This window comes from Balaenoptera physalus (genome assembly GCF_965194825.1).
Source record: "Balaenoptera physalus genome assembly, chromosome: 6".
NCBI lineage: Eukaryota > Metazoa > Chordata > Mammalia > Artiodactyla > Balaenopteridae > Balaenoptera > Balaenoptera physalus.
In genome coordinates, this window is record NC_138885.1 from 58,681,289 (window position 1) to 58,702,597 (window position 21,309).

General features: G+C 37.4%; 1 protein-coding gene across 9 annotated transcripts in view; it reads right to left on the reverse strand.

Annotated features, from left to right (window-relative positions):
- GRB14 (growth factor receptor bound protein 14) overlaps positions 1–21,309 on the reverse strand; it is a 180,762-nt gene that overhangs the window by 19,462 nt on the left and 139,991 nt on the right. For 8 of the 9 annotated variants that reach the window (XM_082465051.1, XM_082465049.1, XM_082465050.1 and 5 more), the window contains 3 exons: positions 7,324–7,445; positions 5,376–5,450; positions 1,524–1,661 (listed from right to left, as the gene is read on the reverse strand). In XM_082465051.1, coding sequence (XP_082321177.1) covers positions 1,524–1,661; positions 5,376–5,450; positions 7,324–7,445 — 335 coding nt within the window. The remainder of the gene's footprint in view (positions 1–1,523; positions 1,662–5,375; positions 5,451–7,323; positions 7,446–21,309) is intronic. The other variant, XM_082465048.1, reaches the window with a different exon arrangement.

The window sequence follows — 21,309 nt, forward strand, 5'->3', positions numbered from 1 at the left end:
TGTAATTAAGCTAAGGATCTAGAGATGACATCTTCCTAGATTATCTGGGTGGGCTCTAAATCCATGACAAGTGTCCTTATCAGAGACACACAAAGAAAGGAGAAGGCTGTGTGAAGACAGAGGCAGAGACTGGAGTTAGGCAGCCACAAGCAAAGGGAGACCTAGGGCCATGACTAGCCAAGACAGAAAATCCTACTAAAAATTTAAAGGATCAAATATTGAGAATGAGAAATAAATAATGAACATTTTCAGCATAAAAGAAAAATATGAATTTGCAGACTGAATGTGTATGTTAAGAATCAAGGGCTTCCCTGGTGGTGCAGTGGTTGAGAATCTGCCTGCTAATGCAGGGGACACGGGTTCGAGCCCTGGTCTGGGAAGATTCCACAGGCCGCAGAGCAACTGGGCCCGTGAGCCACAATTACTGAGCCTGCGCGTCTGGAGCCTGTGCTCCGCAATAACAGAGGCCGCAAGAGTGAGAGGCCCACGCACCGCGATGAAGAGTGGCCCCCGCTTGCCACAACTAGAGAAAGTCCTCGCACAAGAAACGAAGACCCAACACAGCCATAAATAAATAAATTAATTTAAAAAAAAAAAGAATCAAGCAAGATATGTATAGCAGAATATATTTGAACATACCTAGAAATACGGCAGGAAAATGACTAAATACCAATGATGATAATAAAATTTGAAAAAGAGCCAAAGAAAAATGACAGATTACCCATAAAGAAGCAACAGTGTTGTCACTGACAAAACAGATGCATGAACATAGAATTAAACTCTCATGAAAACTCTCAAAAGTAGTTTTACTTGAAGGAAATCGATGCATTGCATAAAATATCAAGACATAAAACACAGGCATATGGCATAGTAGGCAACAACTAGACTACACAGAAACAGACTACATAGTGCTAGTGCTAAGGGAATTACATTCATAAGTGATTATGTATGTGTGTATGAACATCTGCACAGGTATGTCTATGTAACTGTATACATAGGTATACATAAGCAAGCACACACATACATCCATCCCTGATCATAACATGATAACTTCCTCTAGGAATTTATAATCTAGGTGAGGAGACAAAACTAACACACACAAAGGAATTAATAAGCAGTTACAGACTCAGCTGAGTGTTACTAACTGCATCAACAGAAGTTCAGAGGTGGGCAAGGTCAGTACTATGACCTGGGTAAAAAGAAAAGATGTGAACTCTGTCGGGCTTCAAAATCCCAGCCTTGATAAGGAGAATGGGGGTAGATTCAGAGTGGGGGAGAAATGGGCAAGGAATGTGGTACTGAAACAAGAGCATCCAGATGGTATCAAAGGATGTATATTGAAACTAGTGGGAAATAAAGCTGAATAATTAGTTTTTAAATGGATTATGGCAAATGTTTGGAATCTAAAAAAAATTACCAACTATTGACATCATGCAATAAGATAATGAATAAAACAAAGTAAAACCCATTTTAGCTTACAACTTCCATATAATTCATAGCACATCACTGATATTCCAATTTACCTTTGATGTCCCTTTAGTAGAAAAATATAAACCGGATCTTCTTAAAAGGAAGTAAATCTTTTTCCAGGACTTCTTTCCCTGTTCTTTTGCATGTAAGAAGCCATGGATTTCAGGATATGTGCTTGAACTCAGAAATATCTGGAAGAAAAATCAGATACTCTCATACAGTTTCTGAATCAATGATATTATAGTTTTATATTTCAAATAGAAATGTGCAAAATCAAACAGTATTGAAAGCACTTATACACCATTACAGAAATAGCGATATATATAACAGAAAATAAATCAGTCTTGTGAAAACCTGAGGCAAGTTCCAAATGAAAATATGCTCACGAAATATACATTCTAAGTGATCAGTACTTAGTCAAACACCAACATTACAAGCTATTTGAATGTCCATTTGAAAAGCTGAACTTTGTCTACAGAGTTAAGTCCTGATACTTTTCATCCCTGCCTATGATTTTCCTTGAGATTATAGATTGACCTATCAACTTCAACTTCATTATGGTATATGTAAGACCATGACCCTGACTTCCATTATTCAATTATTAAAGAAATTGAGCCAAGTTCACCTCCTCGATGAAGGTAAAGTAAACAATCTCTTTGTCCTCTATGGTTCTCAGTTGTGGGTGGGTATGGGCAGGTTGTGTTTTCCAAAGAGAACTGCAACAATATCTTTCATTCCACATGCTCTTCTGCAAATGTGATCCTGCCACTGAACCAAGAGGTGAAGTTTCTCCACCCCCTTGAATCTGGGCAAGGCTTGTGACTGCTCTGACCAATAGGATATGGCGGGACAGGCTGCCATTCTCACTGTAGTCCCTTAACTAGCTTGATGGCTTCCACTCCTTAACTCTTGGAAGCTAACTTTCATATAAGAAACGTGACTACCCTGAGATGGCTATGTGGTGAGAAGCACAAGGCAACTGGAAAAGCCTTGGAGAATGACACACCATGTGGAGAGAGAGAGAGAGAGGCCAAGGAGTACCAGACACATGTAGTGAAAAGCTATCTTAGAAGAAGCGGATCCACAATCCCTTTGGGAGTCAATCTGCCTCAGAGACCCATCCAGCTAAACCCTTCCCAAATACCAACCTACAAAACTGTTGACAAAATATGAGTGGGTACTTAAGCCATTAAGATTTAGAATAGTTTGTAACCCAGTGATAATTAACTGAGACAGCAGGCATGTGTTGGTCAGGAAATTGAGAATGAAAAGGAATAGCTCTGAGTGGCTGTGCTCAGCATCCTTAATAAGACAGTGGAAATGCATTAGTGTCTCACTAAAAGAAGAAAATGGAAATCCCTATGAATAAACGAATGCAAAATGTTAAAACTGAAACTAAGAGAAAATATTAGCTCAAACAACGTAACATAGTTTTAAAAGGCTATTCGGGGAAATGCTGAGAGTAGATAATGTTTTTTAAATAAATTAATTAAAAAACTTTTAATTTAATGAGCCACAGATATTAATTAATTGACATGCAAAGCAGGCAAGTAGGTTTTTTAGTTTGAGTGCTTTCCAAGTTATTAAACCAAACCAATTAAATTTTAAAAAGGGAGTCATAGAGGTCACACTGGAAAAAGAAGGAACGTTTTAAAAAGTGGAAACATTGCCTCAGTGGAGAGAAGAGGTCAGGGGCACGTGCAGGACTATCTGATTCCAAAGCTATGACTTTTCTTGTTTTTATAATTTAACATTAAAATAATATAACTAAATTATAGGAGAATTTGGGAAAGGAGGCAGAAGAAAAACTCCAATCCACCGCCCTGTCATAATCCAAAGGCAAAGTATAAAGAGGCGTGAGAGCTAGGGGTGCTGGGGCACTGCCGCTGCTGCCATTCACCCTAACATTCTACAGGGTGTCTGTGACAACCTAGTAGCACATAAGTAGCTTTTAGAGAAATCCTGAGGCTAATCATATTTCTAAAATATTTTGAAGCAAAAAATGAAATATAACCTACTACAAATAAAAGGCCCATAGAAAACAAATTTGTGATACCCAATATATTTACCAGTATATTCAAATACCAACATATTTAAAGTAATATCTATACTGGAACTATTAAAAGTTTTCTTCATTAAAGATCAGAGACTATTGAGTGGGTTCGGGGATGCCTGGGGTTTAGATCAAACAGCAACCATTATAAAGACATTGCTCACCATTAACCTGTTAACAAGTATAGTATCAAATATAAAATAACTGAAATTTTTAATTGTAATGAAAATGTCTTGGAAAATGGTCACCTACAGCCATTGCCAGTTTGTAAGAAATGAGCTCAATAGATGCAAAACTAAGGAAATTTTAAATTAAATAACTAGTATTCTTAATTCAGCTATTTCATGTTTCAGTCAAGTGTTTCCATCATAGATAATATTTCATCTAGTTGCTAAATATTTTATCACAAATAGGATTGAGAGCATTTATTATAAAAGTTAACACTAAATATCTGTTGGTAAAATGTCTATAGTTTACTGGAAATTTTGATTTTTTCGAAGACTAACATAATCTTTAAATACATCAGAGAGCAAAACTCTGCAAGTTTCCTTTCATGATACACATTTTTTAAACACTTAAAATCCTTTGACAGTTGTTCAAAACTGGGAAGAATAATATAGTTAGGGGTCTTTATTGATTTACAGAATTCTTTATCTAGATTGTGCTCTTTTCTTTTCTTTCCTCTTCTTCTCTTTTCCAACTTTATCTCCAGCAAAAATTAACCACTCAAGGCATACCATCCAAAATCTGGACGTGTATAAATATGGACCTCACTAAATAGACATTTCTCCAAAGAAGACATACAGATGGCACATGAAAAGATGCTCAACATCACTAATTATTAGAGAAGCGAAAGTCAAAGCTACAATGAGGCATCACCTCACACTGGTTAGAATGGCCATCATCAAAAAGTCTACAAATAATAAATGCTGGAGAGGGTGTGGAGAAAAAGGAACCCTCCTACACTGTTGGTAGGAATGTAAATTGGTACAGCCACTATAGAGAACAGTATGGAGGTTCCTCAGAAAACTAAAAATAGAGCTACCATATGATCCTGCAATCCCATTCCTGGGCATATATCTGGAGAAAACCATAACTGGAAAAGACACATGCACCCCAGTGTTCATTGCAGCACTATTTACAATAGCCAAGACATGGAAGCAACCTAAATGTCCATTGACAGATGAATGGATAAAGAAGATGTAGTATATTTATACAACGGAATATTACTTGGCCATAAAAAACGAATGAAATAATGCCATTTTCAGCAACATGGATGGACCTAGAGATTATCCTACTAAGTGAAGTAAGCCAGCCAGAGAAAGACAAATATCATATGATATCGCTTATATTAGAATCTAAGGGAAAAAAATACAAATGAACTTATATACAAAACAGAAATAGACCCACAGACATAGAAAACAAACTTATGGTTACCAAAGGGGAAGGGGGAGGATAAATTAAGAGTTTGGGATTAATATATACATACTATTATATATAAAATAGATAACCAACAAGGACCTACTGTATAGCTAAGAGAACTATACTCAATATTTTGTAATAACCTATAAGGGAAAAGAATCTGAAAAAAAATAACTCTATATGTGTGTATAACTTTATCACTTTGCAGTATACCTGAAACTAACACAACATTGTAAATCAACTATACTTCAATTTAAAAAAAGAATATTGTCAACTCTCATGAAGTAAAAAAAAATAGGCATGGAAATGCAAGATAAATGAGTATATCTACTTATAAAATTAGAAATATAAATAAATAAGTAAATAAGGACCTTACAGTTTCCCTTCATTATTTAGTACTTACATATTTTAGTGAAAAAATATATTTTACCTGCAAAATCTGTGTGGGGGATATTTCACCATTGGTTTCAGTTGCAAAAGACACCATATGCTCTGGAAAAAAATACTGACGAAAAGATACATGTTATATTATCCCAAAGCCATTGCAAAAAAGATCGAACTATGACCAACACAGTAATCTAAAGCAAAAGCTCTTTAAATCAGTGTGTTGAAAATTCACCCAAAGCACTTTTAAAAATGCCAGTCCCTGACTCTACCCGCAGGTATCTTAATGAGAGAGAAGGTAGGAGCAGGGCCCAAAGACTAGCCAAACACCCTCAGATGGTGCTGATACACAGAGATCCACGTACCTCCAGTTACAAACACTGCCCTCAGGCTGACAGTGTGCTAGCTCCCGTACGTCTTCCCTGAGTCCTGCAACCACTCTAGCAGGTACTGAAGGACTATCAGCTCCATTTCATAAAGTCAAGGCTCATAGAAGTAAAGGATATATATACCCAAGGTCACAGCCCGTAGAGTAGAGGAACAAGGAGTTAAACTAGAGGGCCAGGGAGCTAAAATGACAGTCTTTTCCACCTTCGATCTTTCCAAACCTGTTTAATCATAAAATTCACCCAGGAAAGCTGTTTAAAAATAGGAATTCCCAGGCCTCTTTCCTGGAGTGTCTGATTCAGTAGGTCAGGGTAGGACCTGGATCCTGTATTTTTAACAAGCACTATCCCCTTCCCCAGGGAGTTTTTATGATCAGGCAAGTTTGGGAAAATATATGCCACTATACTTCCTTTAGGACAGGGTTTTTGAAGCGTAGTTCTATTAATGTTGGTCTAATAACGCTGTGTTGGGGGGACTGTCCTGTGCATTGCAGGACATTTAGGGCATTCCTGGCCTCCACCCACTAGCAGCACCCCCATCCACCCAGTATGACAACCAAAAATGTCTCCAGACATTACCACATCACCCCCCAGTTGAGAACCACTACTCTAAGTCTACAAAATGAATTTACAGCCTTGTTTAAACTAAAAAAAAAAAAAACAAAACTGAAACTGAGCACTAAACCCTATGTCTTTAACTATGACTTTTAAATTCTTGCTTTTAATAAAGATTCATAATAAGAAAACAGTTTCCTTTCAAATTCTAATTCTATTTAATTTTTATTAGGACTCGTATTTTCTTTATCAAAGACCATCCCACTATGTTTCTATTAATAAGTTTAAATAAAAGAGAGCGTAAGAGGTCTTTCAGGGTTTGAAAATATTCTATTATGTTGTGTATCATATATTTTTCATAAAGTATCATTTCAATCCAATTATCCAAAACTTAGTGTAAAAATATGCTACAGCTGCAGAGTCAAAAACAATTTAAAATAATGAGCCCAGAGGCTATTCTGACTTCTCTAGATCACTAGTCTTCATTAGAATGTGACATACATTTACTTTCTTTTAAAAAGAACTATAATGAAAGGAGTATTTACTAGATAATGCACTGGTCTTTATCTCATTTCTACTTAGCTCAATTATTGCACTGAAAACAAAATAGTTTGGAACAGCCAGATGCACGTCAATCTAAACTTTTGGCTAAGTTTCAACACTCCCAACAAGCATCAATCTGTTTTTCCTTTAGAATTTTTCTTATTTAATTTCCTAAATTATGTGAAAAGAGTTAAACCATAATATTTTGGAACCTGCTTAGAGATATCTAATAATTTCCCAAATCAAATGTAGTTGTTTTTCTTAAAAAGCAAGAAAAGAAGCAATAGTTCCCCAAAACCACGTATATGAACTTCTGTGACGATGTTGGCTAATCATTGTTAGAGTAAGAAGAAGTGTGACTATAATTTTAAAGGGTCAGAATTCTTACCTACAGTTTACCAAATAGGGACTTGTATTTTATCCATAGTGACATTTTTCTTCACATAAAATAAAATAAAATTTAACTAAACTCATTCATTTCCCATAACTATTAATGGGGATTTCACTTACCATTGGGTTTTTAAAGAATTCATATTTGGCATAATTTTTTCTAAAGTATAGCTTATTTTCTTCTTCCATTCCCCAGTTAGATAGCACTTCAATCACCAGCTCGTGGTCTTCTATTGTTCTTTCTGTAAAGAATGTTCCAGTGAGCACGTCAACAGATAGATAGATGGATGGATGGATGGATAGATAGACAGGTAGGTAGACAAATAAACATATGGACATATATATCCATACAAATATATAAAATATATTATGTACGTATCTTATTAAACATAGAAAATTTCAACTCAATTCTGGAATAATCAGATTGATAAAATTTTCATTAATTTTGAATTAGTAATGTTGATTTTTATACCAAAGCAGACTGTAACCGGAAGAGAAAAATGACATAAAATATCACAATGCACTTTTTACTAATTCTCAATCTCCTTTTATTGCTATGTAAATTATAAGTTTGATAACAAAACTGCATTAAGAATATGGGAACTATTCTTTTTCTCCAACTCATCATGGTGCCAAAATTAAAATATCTGCCTCAAGGTTGAACAATTCATCCCATTAACAGCTGAAAAAATTTGACAGGTTCACTATGCGTTTAAGACACATAATCTGGATAGTTGAGAAAAACTGAAATAAATGCTTTAAAAAGAAAATTTTAATGCAAGGACATACAATTTTTTAAGAAACCTAATTTCTTGTGGCACTTTTTACTTTCAAAACTAATGTTCAGGCAAATGTAGTTTGTATTACCAATGAAGATAATTAGGCAGGGTGGGAAGGCACTTAAGAGGAAAGGCACTTAAATGAAAAAAGCAATGGCAACTTTAAAGAGGTGAACATAACATGCAAATTTCCTATTTTAATAAGAAACTGTGATGTTCATAGCGGTACTATTCATAATAGCCCCAACTGGAAACTACCCAAATGCCTATCAACGTGAGAATGAATAAATAAACTGTGTAAAGGACACAATAGAATATATACTACAGTAACACAAAACTGCATGGATGAATTCCACAAACATAATATTAAATGAAAGAAGTCAGACACAAAGAGTACATACTACATGATTCCATTTATATAAGTTCAACACAGATACAATAAATCTATGGTGTTAGAAATCAAGATAATAGGGATAGTGGGTGAGTGAGCAGGGGCATGAGGGAACCACTGGGGGTGAGAAATATTCTGTTTCTTAATCTGGGTGTTGGATACTCAGGTAGAAACAATATCTGAGAATTCACCAAGTCGTCCATCTTTGTTCACTTATGTTAAGGTATGTCATACTTCAATAAAAGGTTAAAGAAAAGTGACTGTGAAATTACTAATGCAAAATAAGAAATGGAGAACAGCCAAATAAGAAATATAGAAATCCTCTGCTTTTTTAGGTGCTTCTAGGACCTTTTTGAAAAGTCTCTATGTCTCAGGAATTCAACACTCAGGAGTAATCTGTGACCTACAGCACCCAAACCCTTGAAAGTAATGTCATACTTAAATAGAAGCTTATTCATCTGAAAGGGAGTTCTTGTAAGAGTGCTGAATGAATATATGAATACGAATGAGTTGGAGCTAAGTGTGTATCAGCACTCCTGGGTTCTGTTCCTAATTCAGATTGCTCTTTTTCGGTCTCATTGACTAGCTCTGGTAGCTCCTTCTCCCACCTAAGATGCAGTCCTTGGCTGGACTCTTTTTTTTCTCTTCTCTCAACTAATTAACTCTCCCCTCTTCAGCCATTATGTCTGTCAAGTTCCCTGAAGTGAAATCTCCAGCTACAGTTGCTTTCACTTGCACTCCAATCCTAACTGCTAGACTTTCCACCACTTCAAACATAATCTGTCTAAAACCAAAGTTCAGTATGGTGGTCCCTCCAAATATTAAACAATTCCAGCAATTCCACTTCTGAGTTCATAACCAAAAGAAGTGAAAGCAGGGACTGGAACAGATACTTGTACATCAATGTTCATTGTAGCATCATTCACAATAGCCAGAAAGTAAAAACACCCTAATGTCCATCAACAAATGAATGGATAAACAAAATGTAGTAAAGACATTCAGTGGAATATTTAGCCTTAAAAAGCAATGAAACTCTGACACATGTTACAACATGGATGAACCTTAAAGATATTATACTATGTAAAATAAGACAGACACAAAAGAAAAAACATTATATGATTACATTTACATGAGGTACCTAGAGCAGACAAATTCATAGAGACACAAAGTAGAATGGTGGTTGTCAAGGACCGGGGTGGGGGAAGAATGAGGAGTTATTGTTTAATGGGTTCAGGGTTTCAGTATGAGAAGATAAAAATATTCTAGAGATGGATGGGGGTGATGGTTGTACAACAATATAAATATAAATAAATGTACATAATGCCAGTGAACTTTACCCTTAAAATGAATGAAATGGTAAATTTTATGTTACATGCATTTTACCAAAATTTGTAAAAAAATGTAAAAAAATGAAACAAAGTATCTTCCTTTTTCTCTCTCAAACTGTTTTTTCCTAAATTTTCCAATGTCCATTACAACTTTCTCTATGTCCACTCCAATATCCTCCAGTTGTTACCCCAGATATCAGACTCTTCGTCCGAGTGTCTCTCACACAACCAACAACCCCCCACCCATTCCCACTATCACCATTCCCATTTAGACCTTCACTTTTTCCTAACTAATCTCCAAACCTCTGTTTTTCTCATTCTTCCAATCCAACCTGGACCCTGATATCACAGGAAACCTCATAAAACATTTGTATCAATGTGACCCCTGCTCAAAAACTTGTCCACTTCCTACTTGTTGTGAGATAAATCCATATAGTCTGGCAGTTTTAACTTATTCATTCATCTATCCATTCAACAAATATTTATTGAAGGCCTACCATGTGTCAGACAGTCATTGTGGGGCTTGGAATTTTGTAGTGAACAAGACAGTCAGAAGTCATTGCCTCATGGAGCTTCAATTCTAATGGGAAGACATGGACAATAAATCATGTAAATCATGTAAATCTTAAAAGGTGGCAATAAACACTATAGAGAAAAATGGATCAGGGAGGAGGGAAAAAGGAGGGCATAAGGGAAAGGAATCCATTTTGAACATAAGACTACTATGAGCTGACTTACGTTTTCATTGGATCACACTGGATGCTGAGTGGATAACTGATTTCAAAAGGCTTAGGGTAGAAACAGGAAGACCATCTAGCAGAATATTGCAATTAACAAGGGGAGATGATGTGGCCTGGATGAGAGTGGCAGCATGTAAGAAGTAGACAGAATCTGTGTGTATTCTGAAGGTAGAGCCAACAGGATTTGTTGACAAATTGGATGTGGAGTGAAAGAGAGGGGGCAGTGAAGGAAGACACCAAGATTCTTGGCTAAAGCATTTGGAAGGACTACGGCCATTAATGAGCTAAGAAGACTGTAAGAGAAGCAGTTTGCGGGGAGATCCAGCAGTCACTGAGATATCGAGTGGGAAGTTGCATCCCTAACAATCTTTATTATCCTTACTTTTGTTTACTTCTCACACAACCCCAGCTGATGTTTTCAATCTTATGAAGCATAGGTTCACATTATTAAATATCCTATGTGCTACGCACTGTATCTGTATTTATTGCAACCACAGTGGGAGAAAATTGCAAGGTATTAAGCAATATGTCTGCTTATTTGTTTTACCAACCTGTGTTTCACTGTACCCATCACCTATCTCTACCACTAAGGAAACAACACATGTTCTGCCCTGAAGATAAACTATACACAGAGGAAAAAATGACAGAGATGCACTTTCTTTACTTTTGAGCTTCAAATTAGACTTTATCAATCTTTGACAAATATGATCACTTGGGGAGAATAATGGCCAGCCAATCCTCCACTGACTCATACAGGGATGCACCCTCTGTCCTCTGGGAAAGGATCTGGAATTAAGGGGTTAGTGGAGGAAAGGGTGGAGTGGAGACTGAGAGGGGGCTAGATAGTAACTGGATGGTTTAGGTCACAGTGACCCTAAATCCTGCCCCTTCCGGAACTAGGATCCTTTCAGGATAAGCAGTTGATGTTGATAAACTCCCAGGGAAGTTTAATGGTGGTGTGTGGTTCAAACCAAAGAGTAGCCTTAGGAGGCTTCTACCCTCAAGTAGAAGCCCTGCATCTAACATGGCAGAAAAGCAACAGCTAAGTGCAATGTTGAGGAAGATGAGTCCATAGCATCCAAGTATGAGGAAAGAGCACTGCAGAACCAAGTCCTCTAGAAGAAGTGTGGAAGGGCTAAGAGAAGACCATGAATTTAGGGGGCTTTATGATACAGGCAATAAGCTTGAGAGAAATAAGAGTTTCTAGAACACGAAGAGAAGAGTTGGATAGAAGTTAGACAAATACCCTTCCTGGGACTTAAATGCTCCACCAGAGTGTTGGAAGAGTGAAAGTAGGTCTTAACTTTCAATTGAGTGTATCTTAAACCTGTATGTAACTCATTTCTATAACCTGAATTGATTATTTACCCCAACAAGACTATAACAATCCGTAAAGCAAACCAGTAACAGAAGATTAAACTGTCTGCCATTAAGAGGTCAGGAGACTCAGAGTTAGAAATTAATTCAAGTTATAGAAATAAAGGAAGTTACATCTCTGCATATCTCAGTCTGAGACCTTTTTCATGACTGTATTTAATTCTTATAATATCTGCAGTAAGCTGAATATGGCCCCAAAGACATCAGGTCCTAATCTCTGGAATCTGTAAATGTTACCTTATATGGCAAAGCATTTTTAGATGTCATTAACTGTAAGATATTAAGATGAGGAGATTATCCAGGATTACAAAGGTGGGCCCTAAATCCAAACACAAGTATGCTTTTAGGAGACAGAAGGAGATCTGACAGAGAAAGAAGAGGAAAGGGCAATGTGACCACACAGGCAGAGACTCAAGTGATGTGACCCCAAGCCAAGGAATGATAGCAGCCACCAGAAGCTGAAAGAGGCAAGGAACAGCCTCTCCATAAAGCCCCTGGAAGGAGTGTGGCCCTGCCAACACCTTGATTTCAGCCCAGTGAAATTAATTTTGGACTTCTCACCTCCAGAACTGTTAAAAGACGACATTTCTATTGGTTTAAGCCAGCAGTAATTTGTTACAGCAGACTTAGGAAACTAAGAGGATAACCTAAAGAGCAAATTCTATTTCCATTTTACAGATGGCAAACGTCTCAGGATTTGAGTGGCTGCCACATGTCTGACCCCAAGTCTCTGCTCCTTCCTCTGCACAGCACTGCCTCTGCCTTCACTACAGTTCCCACTGGCAGGGCATTCCCTGTTTATATCCTACTCATTCTTTCTGTATCAGCTCAAATCTCTTTCACATTCCTCAGTCCTCAAGATTCGATTGCCTCAAATTCTTTTATCTTGAAATGTGTTCGATAACTATTTACTAATTAACTGAAAACAAACAACCATATTTTGAGTGTAAGGGGAAAGAATTTAACAGGCAATATTTCAAATTGTTATCAATCTTAACCTCACATGAAAGTAACATAAATCATTTGAATTTGGATTACATCAAAAAAGAAAATAAAACAAAGAATGGAAAAACCAAGCTGCATTTGAACAGCTATGACAAATGTGTCACAAAAAGACTAGTGTAATATGTGTAGTCACCAAAAAAGCAGCAGTCTAGTTGGGGTTTTGTTGGCTACACACAAATAAAGCCCAGCATACCAATCTACAATGAAAAAATAAGGGATACAATATTTGCAGAAAATTTCATAGAACTATAACACCAAATATTTAAATAATGCAATTACTAGCATTAGGAAAATAGCCTGGTAATCTTAAGCAGAAAAATGTCTTCAAATAAAGCTGGCTAAAACTAGAGTAAGTGGGAAAGCAAAAGACATATTTCCCATTCCTTCAAAGAAGATTTCCGGCACTATTCTATTGAAAATTCAGAAAACATAAAAACATAAAAAGCAAAATCCAGAGGATCAAATGCAGCTGCAGGTTATCACCTCTTATACTCATCTCGTAATGGAGATAAAACTTACTTATTATAGAATCTGGCTTTTTAAAATATTAAATAATTTTTTTACATTTATATATCACCATCCCCATTTAGATGTTCTGTCATAAATACCGTCCCCCAACCAAGTCTCATTATGTTAAAGGATTAAGGCTATAATAACCCAAAGAGAGATTGCTTCAAGATGGCAGAGTACAAGGATGTGCTCTCACTCCCTCTTGCAAGAGCACCGGAATCACAACTAACTGCTGAACAATCATCAACAGGAAGACACTGGAACTCACCAAAAAAGATACCACATATCCAAAGGCAAAGGAGAAGCTACAATGAGGTGGGATGAGGGGCGCAATCACAATCAAATCAAATCCCATAACTGCTGGGTAGGTGACTCACAAACTGGAGAGCACGTATACCACAGAAGTCCACCCACTGGAGTGAAGGTTCTGAGCCCCACGTCAGGCTTCCCAACTTGGGGATCCGGCAACGGGAGGAGGAATTCCTAGAGAATCAGACTGTGAAGGCTAGTGGGATTTGATTGCAGGACTTCGACAGGACTGGGGGAAACACAGAGTCCACTCTTGGAGGGCACACACAAAGTAGTGTGCACATTGGGACCCAGGGGAAAGAGCAGTGACCCCATAGGAGACTGAACCAGACTTACCTGCTAGTGTTGGAGGGTCTCCTGTAGACGCAGGGGTGCCTGTGTCTTACCGTGAGGACAAGGACACTGGCAGCAGAAGTTCTGGGAAGTACTCCTTGGCATGAGCCCTCTCAGAGTCTGCCATTACCCAACAAAGAGCCCAGGTAGGCTCCAGTGTTGGGTCGCCTCAGGCCAAACAACCAACAGGGAGGGAACCCAGCCCCACCCATCAGCAGACAAGCAGATTAAAATTTTACTGAGCTCTGCCCACCAGAGCAACACCCAGCTCTACCCACCACCATCAGGAAACCTGCACAAGCCTCTTAGATAGCCTCATCCACCAGAGGGCAGACAGCAGAGGCAAGAATAACTACAATCCTGCAGCCTGTGGAACAAAAACCACATTCACAGAAAGATAGACAAGATGAAAAGGCAGAGGGCTATGTACCAGATGAAGGAACAAGATACAACCCTAGAAAAACAACTAAATGAAGTGGAGATAGGCAACCTTCCAGAAAAAGAATTCAGAATAATGATAGTGAAGATGATCCAGGACCTCAGAAAAAGAATGAAGGCAAAGATCAAGAAGATGCAAGAAATGTTTAACAAAGACCTAGAAGAACTAAAGAACAAACAGAGAGGAACAATACAATAACTGAAATGAAAAATACACTAGAAGGAATCAATAGCAGAATAACTGAGGCAGAAGAACGGATAAGTGACCTGGAAGACAGAATGGTGGAATTCACTGCTGCGGAACAGAATAAAGAAAAAATAATGAAAAGAAATGAAGACAGCCTAAGAGACCTCTGGGACAACATTAAACACACCAACATTCGCATGACAGGGGTCCCAGAAGGAGAAGAGAGAGAGAAAGGACCAGAGAAAATATTTGAAGAGATTATAGTCGAAAACTTCGCGAACATGGGAAGGGAAATAGCCACCCAAGTCCAGGAAGCACAGAGAGTCCCATACAGGATAAACCCAAGGAGAAACACGCCGAGACACACAGTAATCAAATTGGCAAAAATTAAAGACAAAGAAAAATTATTGAAAACAGCAAGGGAAAAACGACAAATATCATACAAGGGAACTCCCATAAGGTTACCAGCTGATTTCTCAGCAGAAATTCTGCAAGCCAGAAGGGAGTGGCATGACATATTTAAAGTGATGAAAGGGAAGAACCTACAACCAAGATTACTCTACCCAGCAAGGATCTCATTCAGATTCGATGGAGAAATCAAAAGCTTTACAGACAAGCAAAAGCTAAGAGAATTCAGCACCAGCAAACCACCTCTACAACAAATGCTAAAGGAACTTCTCTAAGTGGGAAACACAAGAGAAGAAAAGGACCTACAAAAACAAACCCAAAACAATTAAGAAAATGGTCATAGGAACATACATATCGATAAGTACCTTAAACGTGAATGAATTAAATGCTCCAACCAAAAGACACAGGCTTGCTGAATGGATACAAAAACAAGAGCCATAAATATGCTGTCTCCAAGAGACCCACTTCAGACCTAGGGACACATACAGACTGAAAGTGAGGGGATGGAAAAAGATATTCCATGCAAATGGAAATCAAAAGAAAGCTGGAGTAGCAATACTCAGATCAGATAAAATAGACTTTATATATGCACCCAACATAGGAGCACCTCAATACATAAGGCAACTGCTAACAGCTATAAAAGAGGAAATTGACAGTGACACAAAAATAGTGGGGGACTTTAACACCTCACTTACACCAATGGACAGATCATCCAAACAGAAAGTTACTAAGGAAACACAAGCTTTAAATGACACAATAGACCAGATAGATTTAATTGATATTTTTAGGACGCTCCCTCCAAAAACAGCAGATTACACTTTCTTCTCAAGTGTGCACGGAACATTCTCCAGTATAGATCACATCTTGGGTCACAAATCAAGCCTCAGTAAATTTAAGAAAACTGAAATCATATCAAGCATCTTTTCTGACCACACCGCTATGAGATTAGAAATCAATTACAGGGAAAAAAAACGTAAAAAACACAAACACATGGAGGCTAAGCAGTACTTTACTAAATAACCAAGAGATCACTGAAGAAATCAAAGAGCAAATCAAAAAATACCTAGAGACAAATGACAATGAAAATACGACGATCCAAAAGCTATGGGGTGCAGCAAAAGCAGTTCTAAGAGGAAAGTTTATCACAATACAAGCCTACCTCAGGAAACAAGAAAAATCTCAAACAATCTAACCTTACACCTAAAGGAACTAGAGAAAGAAGAACAAACAAAACCCAAAGTTAGCAGAAGGAAAGAAATCATAAATATCAGAGCAGAAATAAATGAAATAGAAACAAAGAAAACAATAGCAAAGACCAATAAAACTAAAAGCTGGTTCTTTGAGAAGATAAAGAAAATTGATAAACCATTAGCCAGACTTATCAAGAAAAAGAGGGAGAGGACTCAAGTCAATAAAATTAGATATGAAAAAGGAGAAGTTACAACAGACACCGCAGAAATACAAAGCATCCTAAGAGACTACTACAAGCAACTCTATGCCAATAAAATGGACAACCTGGAAGAAATGGACAAATTCTTAGAAAGGTATAACCTTCCAAGACTGAACTAGGAATAGAAAATATGAACAGACCAATCACAATTAATGAAATAGAAACTCTGATTAAAAATCTTCCAACAGGGCTTCCCTGGTGGCGCAGTGGTTGAGAATCTGCCTGCCAATGCAGGGGACACGGGTTCGAGCCCTGGTCTGGGAAGATCCCACATGCCACGGAGCAACTGGGCCCGTGAGCCACAATTACTGAGCCTGCGCGTCTGGAGCCAGTGCTCCGCAACAAGAGAGGCCGCAATGGTGAGAGGCCCGCGCACCGCGATGAAGAGTGGTCCCCACTTGCCGCAACTAGAGAAAGCCCTCGCACAGAAACGAAGACTCAACACAGTCATAAATAAATAAATAAAAAAGAACGTGAATTTCTAAAAAAAAAAAAAAAAAAAAAAAATCTTCCAACAAACAAAAGTCCAGGACAGATGACTTCACAGGTGACTTCTATCAAACATTTAGAGAAGAACTAACACTCATCCTTCTCAAACTCTTCCAAAAAATTGCAGAGGAAGGAACACTCCCAAACTCATTCTATGAGGCCACCATCACCCTGATACCAAAACCAGACAAAGATACTACAAATAAAGAAAATAACAGACCAATATCACTGATGAATATAGATGCAAAAATCCTCAACAAAATACTAGCAAACAGAATCCAACAACCCATTAAAAGGATCATACACCATGATCAAGTGGGATTTATCCCAGGGATGCAAGGATTCTTCAGTATACGCAAATCAATCAATGTGATACACCATATGAACAAATTGAAGAATAAAAACCATATGATCATCTCAATAGATGCAGAAAAAGCTTTTGACAAAATTCAACACCCATTTATGATAAAAACTCTCCAGAAAGTGGGAATAGAGGGAACCTACCTCAACATAATAAAGGCCATATACGACAAACCCACAGCAAACATTATTCTCAATGGTGAAAAACTGAAAGCATCTCCTCTAAGATCAGGAACGAGACAAGGATGTCCACTCTCACCACTATTATTCAACATAGTTTTGGAAGTCCTAGCCACGGCAATCAGAGAAGAAAAAGAAATAAAAGGAATACAAATTGGAAAAGAAGAAGTAAAACTGTCACTGTTTGCAGATGACATGACACTGTACATAGATAATCCTAAGGATGCCACCAGAAAACTTACTAGAACTAATCAATGAATTTGTTAAGGTTGCAGGCTACAAAATTAATGCACAGAAATCTCTTGCATTCCTATACACTAATGATGAAAAACCTGAAAGAGAAATTAAGGAAATACGCCCATTTACTATTGCAACAAAAAGAATAAAATACCTAGGAATAAACCTACCTAGGGAGACAAAAGACATGTATGCAGAAAACTGTAAGACACTGTTGAAAGAAGTTAAAGATGATACCAACAGATGGAGAGATATACCATGTTCTTGGATCGGAAGAATCAATATTGTGAAAATGACTATATTACCCAAAGCAATCTACAGATTCAATGCAATCCCTATCAAATTACCAATGGCATTTTTTACAGAACTAGAACAAAAAATCTTAAAATTTGTATGGAGATACGAAAGACCCCAAATAGCCAAAGCAGTCTTGAGGGACAAAAACGGAGCTGGAAGAATCAGACTCCCTGACTTCAGACTATACTACAAAGCTACAGTAATCAAGACAATATGGTACTGGCACAAAAACAGAAATATAGATCAATGGAACAGGATAGAAGGCCCAGAGATAAGCCCACGCACCTATGGTCAACTAATCTATGACAAAGGAGGCAAGGATATACAATGGAGAAAAGACAGTGTCTTCAATAAGTGGTGCTGGGAAAATTGGACAGGTACATGTAAAAGAATGAAATTAGAACACTCCCTAACACCATACACAAAAATAAACTCAAAATAGATTAGAGACCTAAATGTAAGACCGGACACTATAAAACTCTTAGAGGAAAACATAGGAAGAACACTCTTTGACATAAATCACAGCAAGATATTTTTTGATCCACCTCCTAGAGTAATGGAAATAAAAACAAAAATAAACAAATGGGACCTAATGAAACTTCAAAGCTTTTGCAAAGCAAAGGAAACTACAAAACAAAAAGACAACCCTCAGAATGGGAGTAAATATTTGCAAACGAATCAACGGACAAAGGATTAATCTCCAAAATATATAAACAGCTCATGCAGCTCAATATCAAAAAAACAAACAACCCAATCCAAAAATGGGCAGAAGACCTAAATAGACATTTCTCCAAAGAAGAAATACAGATGGCCAAGAAGCACATGAAAAGCTCCTCAACATCACTAATTATTAGAGAAATGCAAATCAAAACTACAATGAGGTATCACCTCACACCAGTTAGAATGGGCATCATCAGAAAATCTACAAACAACAAATGCTGGAGAGGGTGTGGAGAAAAGGGAACCCTCTTGCACTGTTGGTGGGAATGTAAATTGATATAGCCACTATGGAGAACAGTATGGAGGTTCCTTAAAAAACTAAAAACAGAATTACCATATGACCCAGCAATCCCACTACTGGGCATATACCCAGAGAAAACCATAATTCAAAAAGTCACATGCACCCCAATGTTCACTGCAGCACTATTTACAACAGCCAGGTCATGGAAGCAACCTAAATGCCTATCGACAGACGAATGGATAAAGAAGGTGTGGTACATATGTACAATGGAATATTACTCAGCCGTAAAAAGGAGCGAAATTGCGTCATTTGTAGAGATGTGGATGGACCTAGAGACTGTCATACAGAGTGAAGTAAGTCAGAAAGAGAAAAACACATATTGTATATGAACACGTATATGTGGAATCTAGAAAAATGGTACAGATGAACTGGTTTGCAGGGCAGAAATTGAGACACAGATGTAGAGAACAAATATATGGACACCAAGGGGGGAAAGTGGCAGGGGGTGGTGGTGGTTTGATGAATTGGGAGATTGGGATTGACATGTATACACTAATATGTATAAAATGGATAACTAATAAGAACCTGCTGTATAAAAAAATAAATAAAATTAAATTTAAAAATAAATAACCCAAAGAACCCTAAGAGGCCTAACTGATTATCAGCTAATCACATCTTACAGAAAATTTGTGGTTTTTAAAAAATTAATTAATTAACTTATTTATTTATTTATTTTTGGCTGCATCAGGTCTTTGTTGCTGCTCATGGGCTTTCTCTAGTTGCGAGAGCGGGGGCTACTCTTCATTGCGGTGCATGGGCTTCTCATTGTGGTGGCTTCTCTTTGTTGCGGAGCACGGGCTCTAGGCACGCAGGCTTCAGTAGTTGTGGCTCGCAGGCTCGGTAGTTGTGGCTCACGGGCTCTAGAGCACAGGCTCTGTAGTTGTGGTGCACGGGCTTAGTTGCTCCGTGGCATGTGGGATCTTCCCAGACTAGGGCTTGAAGCCATGTCCCCTGCATTGGCAGGCGGATTCTTAACCACTGCGCCACCAGCGAAGTCCCAAAATTTGTGTTTTTTTAAAAAGTGCAGATATTGAACTAAATACAGACCTTAACAGGGAGAAAGTTCAACAACAGGATATAAGATGCCTAGATGGATTACTTTGAGAGAAAAAGAAAAATGCTTAAAAGGGAGGTGAAAAGTGGCTGAAGACCAGCTTTGTTTTGCCAAGGCCTAAGCATAGTATAAGACATCATCACCAACACCCAAGAAAGGAAAAACAAAACAAAACAAAACCCTTGTCTAGATGGCTTCCCATAAACTTTCTCTTGACTCTTCCTCTCTAGCCCCATTCTAAAACCAAGCAGACTTTAACCAACTCAGTAATTCTACTAAGTAACTTATAATATATTTTTTAATTCTCAAAAAAAAATTATTAATTCTACATTTAGGGGCTCTTCGCTGTAATGTTTGAAAAAACAATATTAGGAGCTGTCACCCAGAATGAACTCAGAGACTTTTTGAGCTACCATTTGAGAAATGACCCCCGGTAAAATTCAAATAAGTTCAACGTGATTTTTTTTTTAAAAAACCTTACTTTTAAAACTTCATAAATTCATCTAAAATACTATATTAAGATGTATTATTAAAATTTAACAGATACAAGTCTATTTAAAAAGCTTTCTGAAGAATTTTTCAGGGATTGTAAAGTGAATTATTACAATGATCAAATAGCACTCTTACGTAGGTAGAAAAATAGGAGAGAAGCTGTCTTAAATCACTTCAAGACAGCAACCAAAAAGGAGGAAAAAAGGAAAAAAAGCCTTCAAAAAGAGTGAAAAAAAGCTTTCTTAAAACAAAAACAAAAGCTTCATATCACTTTAAGTTTTATTTTTGTTTCTGATAGATCAGTGAAGTCTTACGTTAATAGAATAAAATATTACCGAACAGTGATAACTACACATAATTCTGTTTTCTATTTAATTTTCAGAAACCTTTTCTTTAAAAAAAAAAAAGAAGAAGAGAGAAGGTTCTTCTGAAACTGTTGATTTAACTTCAAAGTCTTTTAAAAAACCTCAATCCTCCCAGAATGGAAAGTGTTCACCTGTGACCTTCTACCTGGATTTCTTCACTGAATCTACTGAAAGTACAGCGTGAGGATCAAATAGAAACTGGAGTCCCTACTCTTCTCATCACTTGATAAGAGAAGAAACAAAAGTGGCTTTTAGCTCTAAGTCACCCAGAAAACAATTCTTTGTATACCTTTGTTACAGGAAACTCCAGGAGACAAATGGTCCTTGTACTTCTCTGTGCTAGGTAGAAACTACAT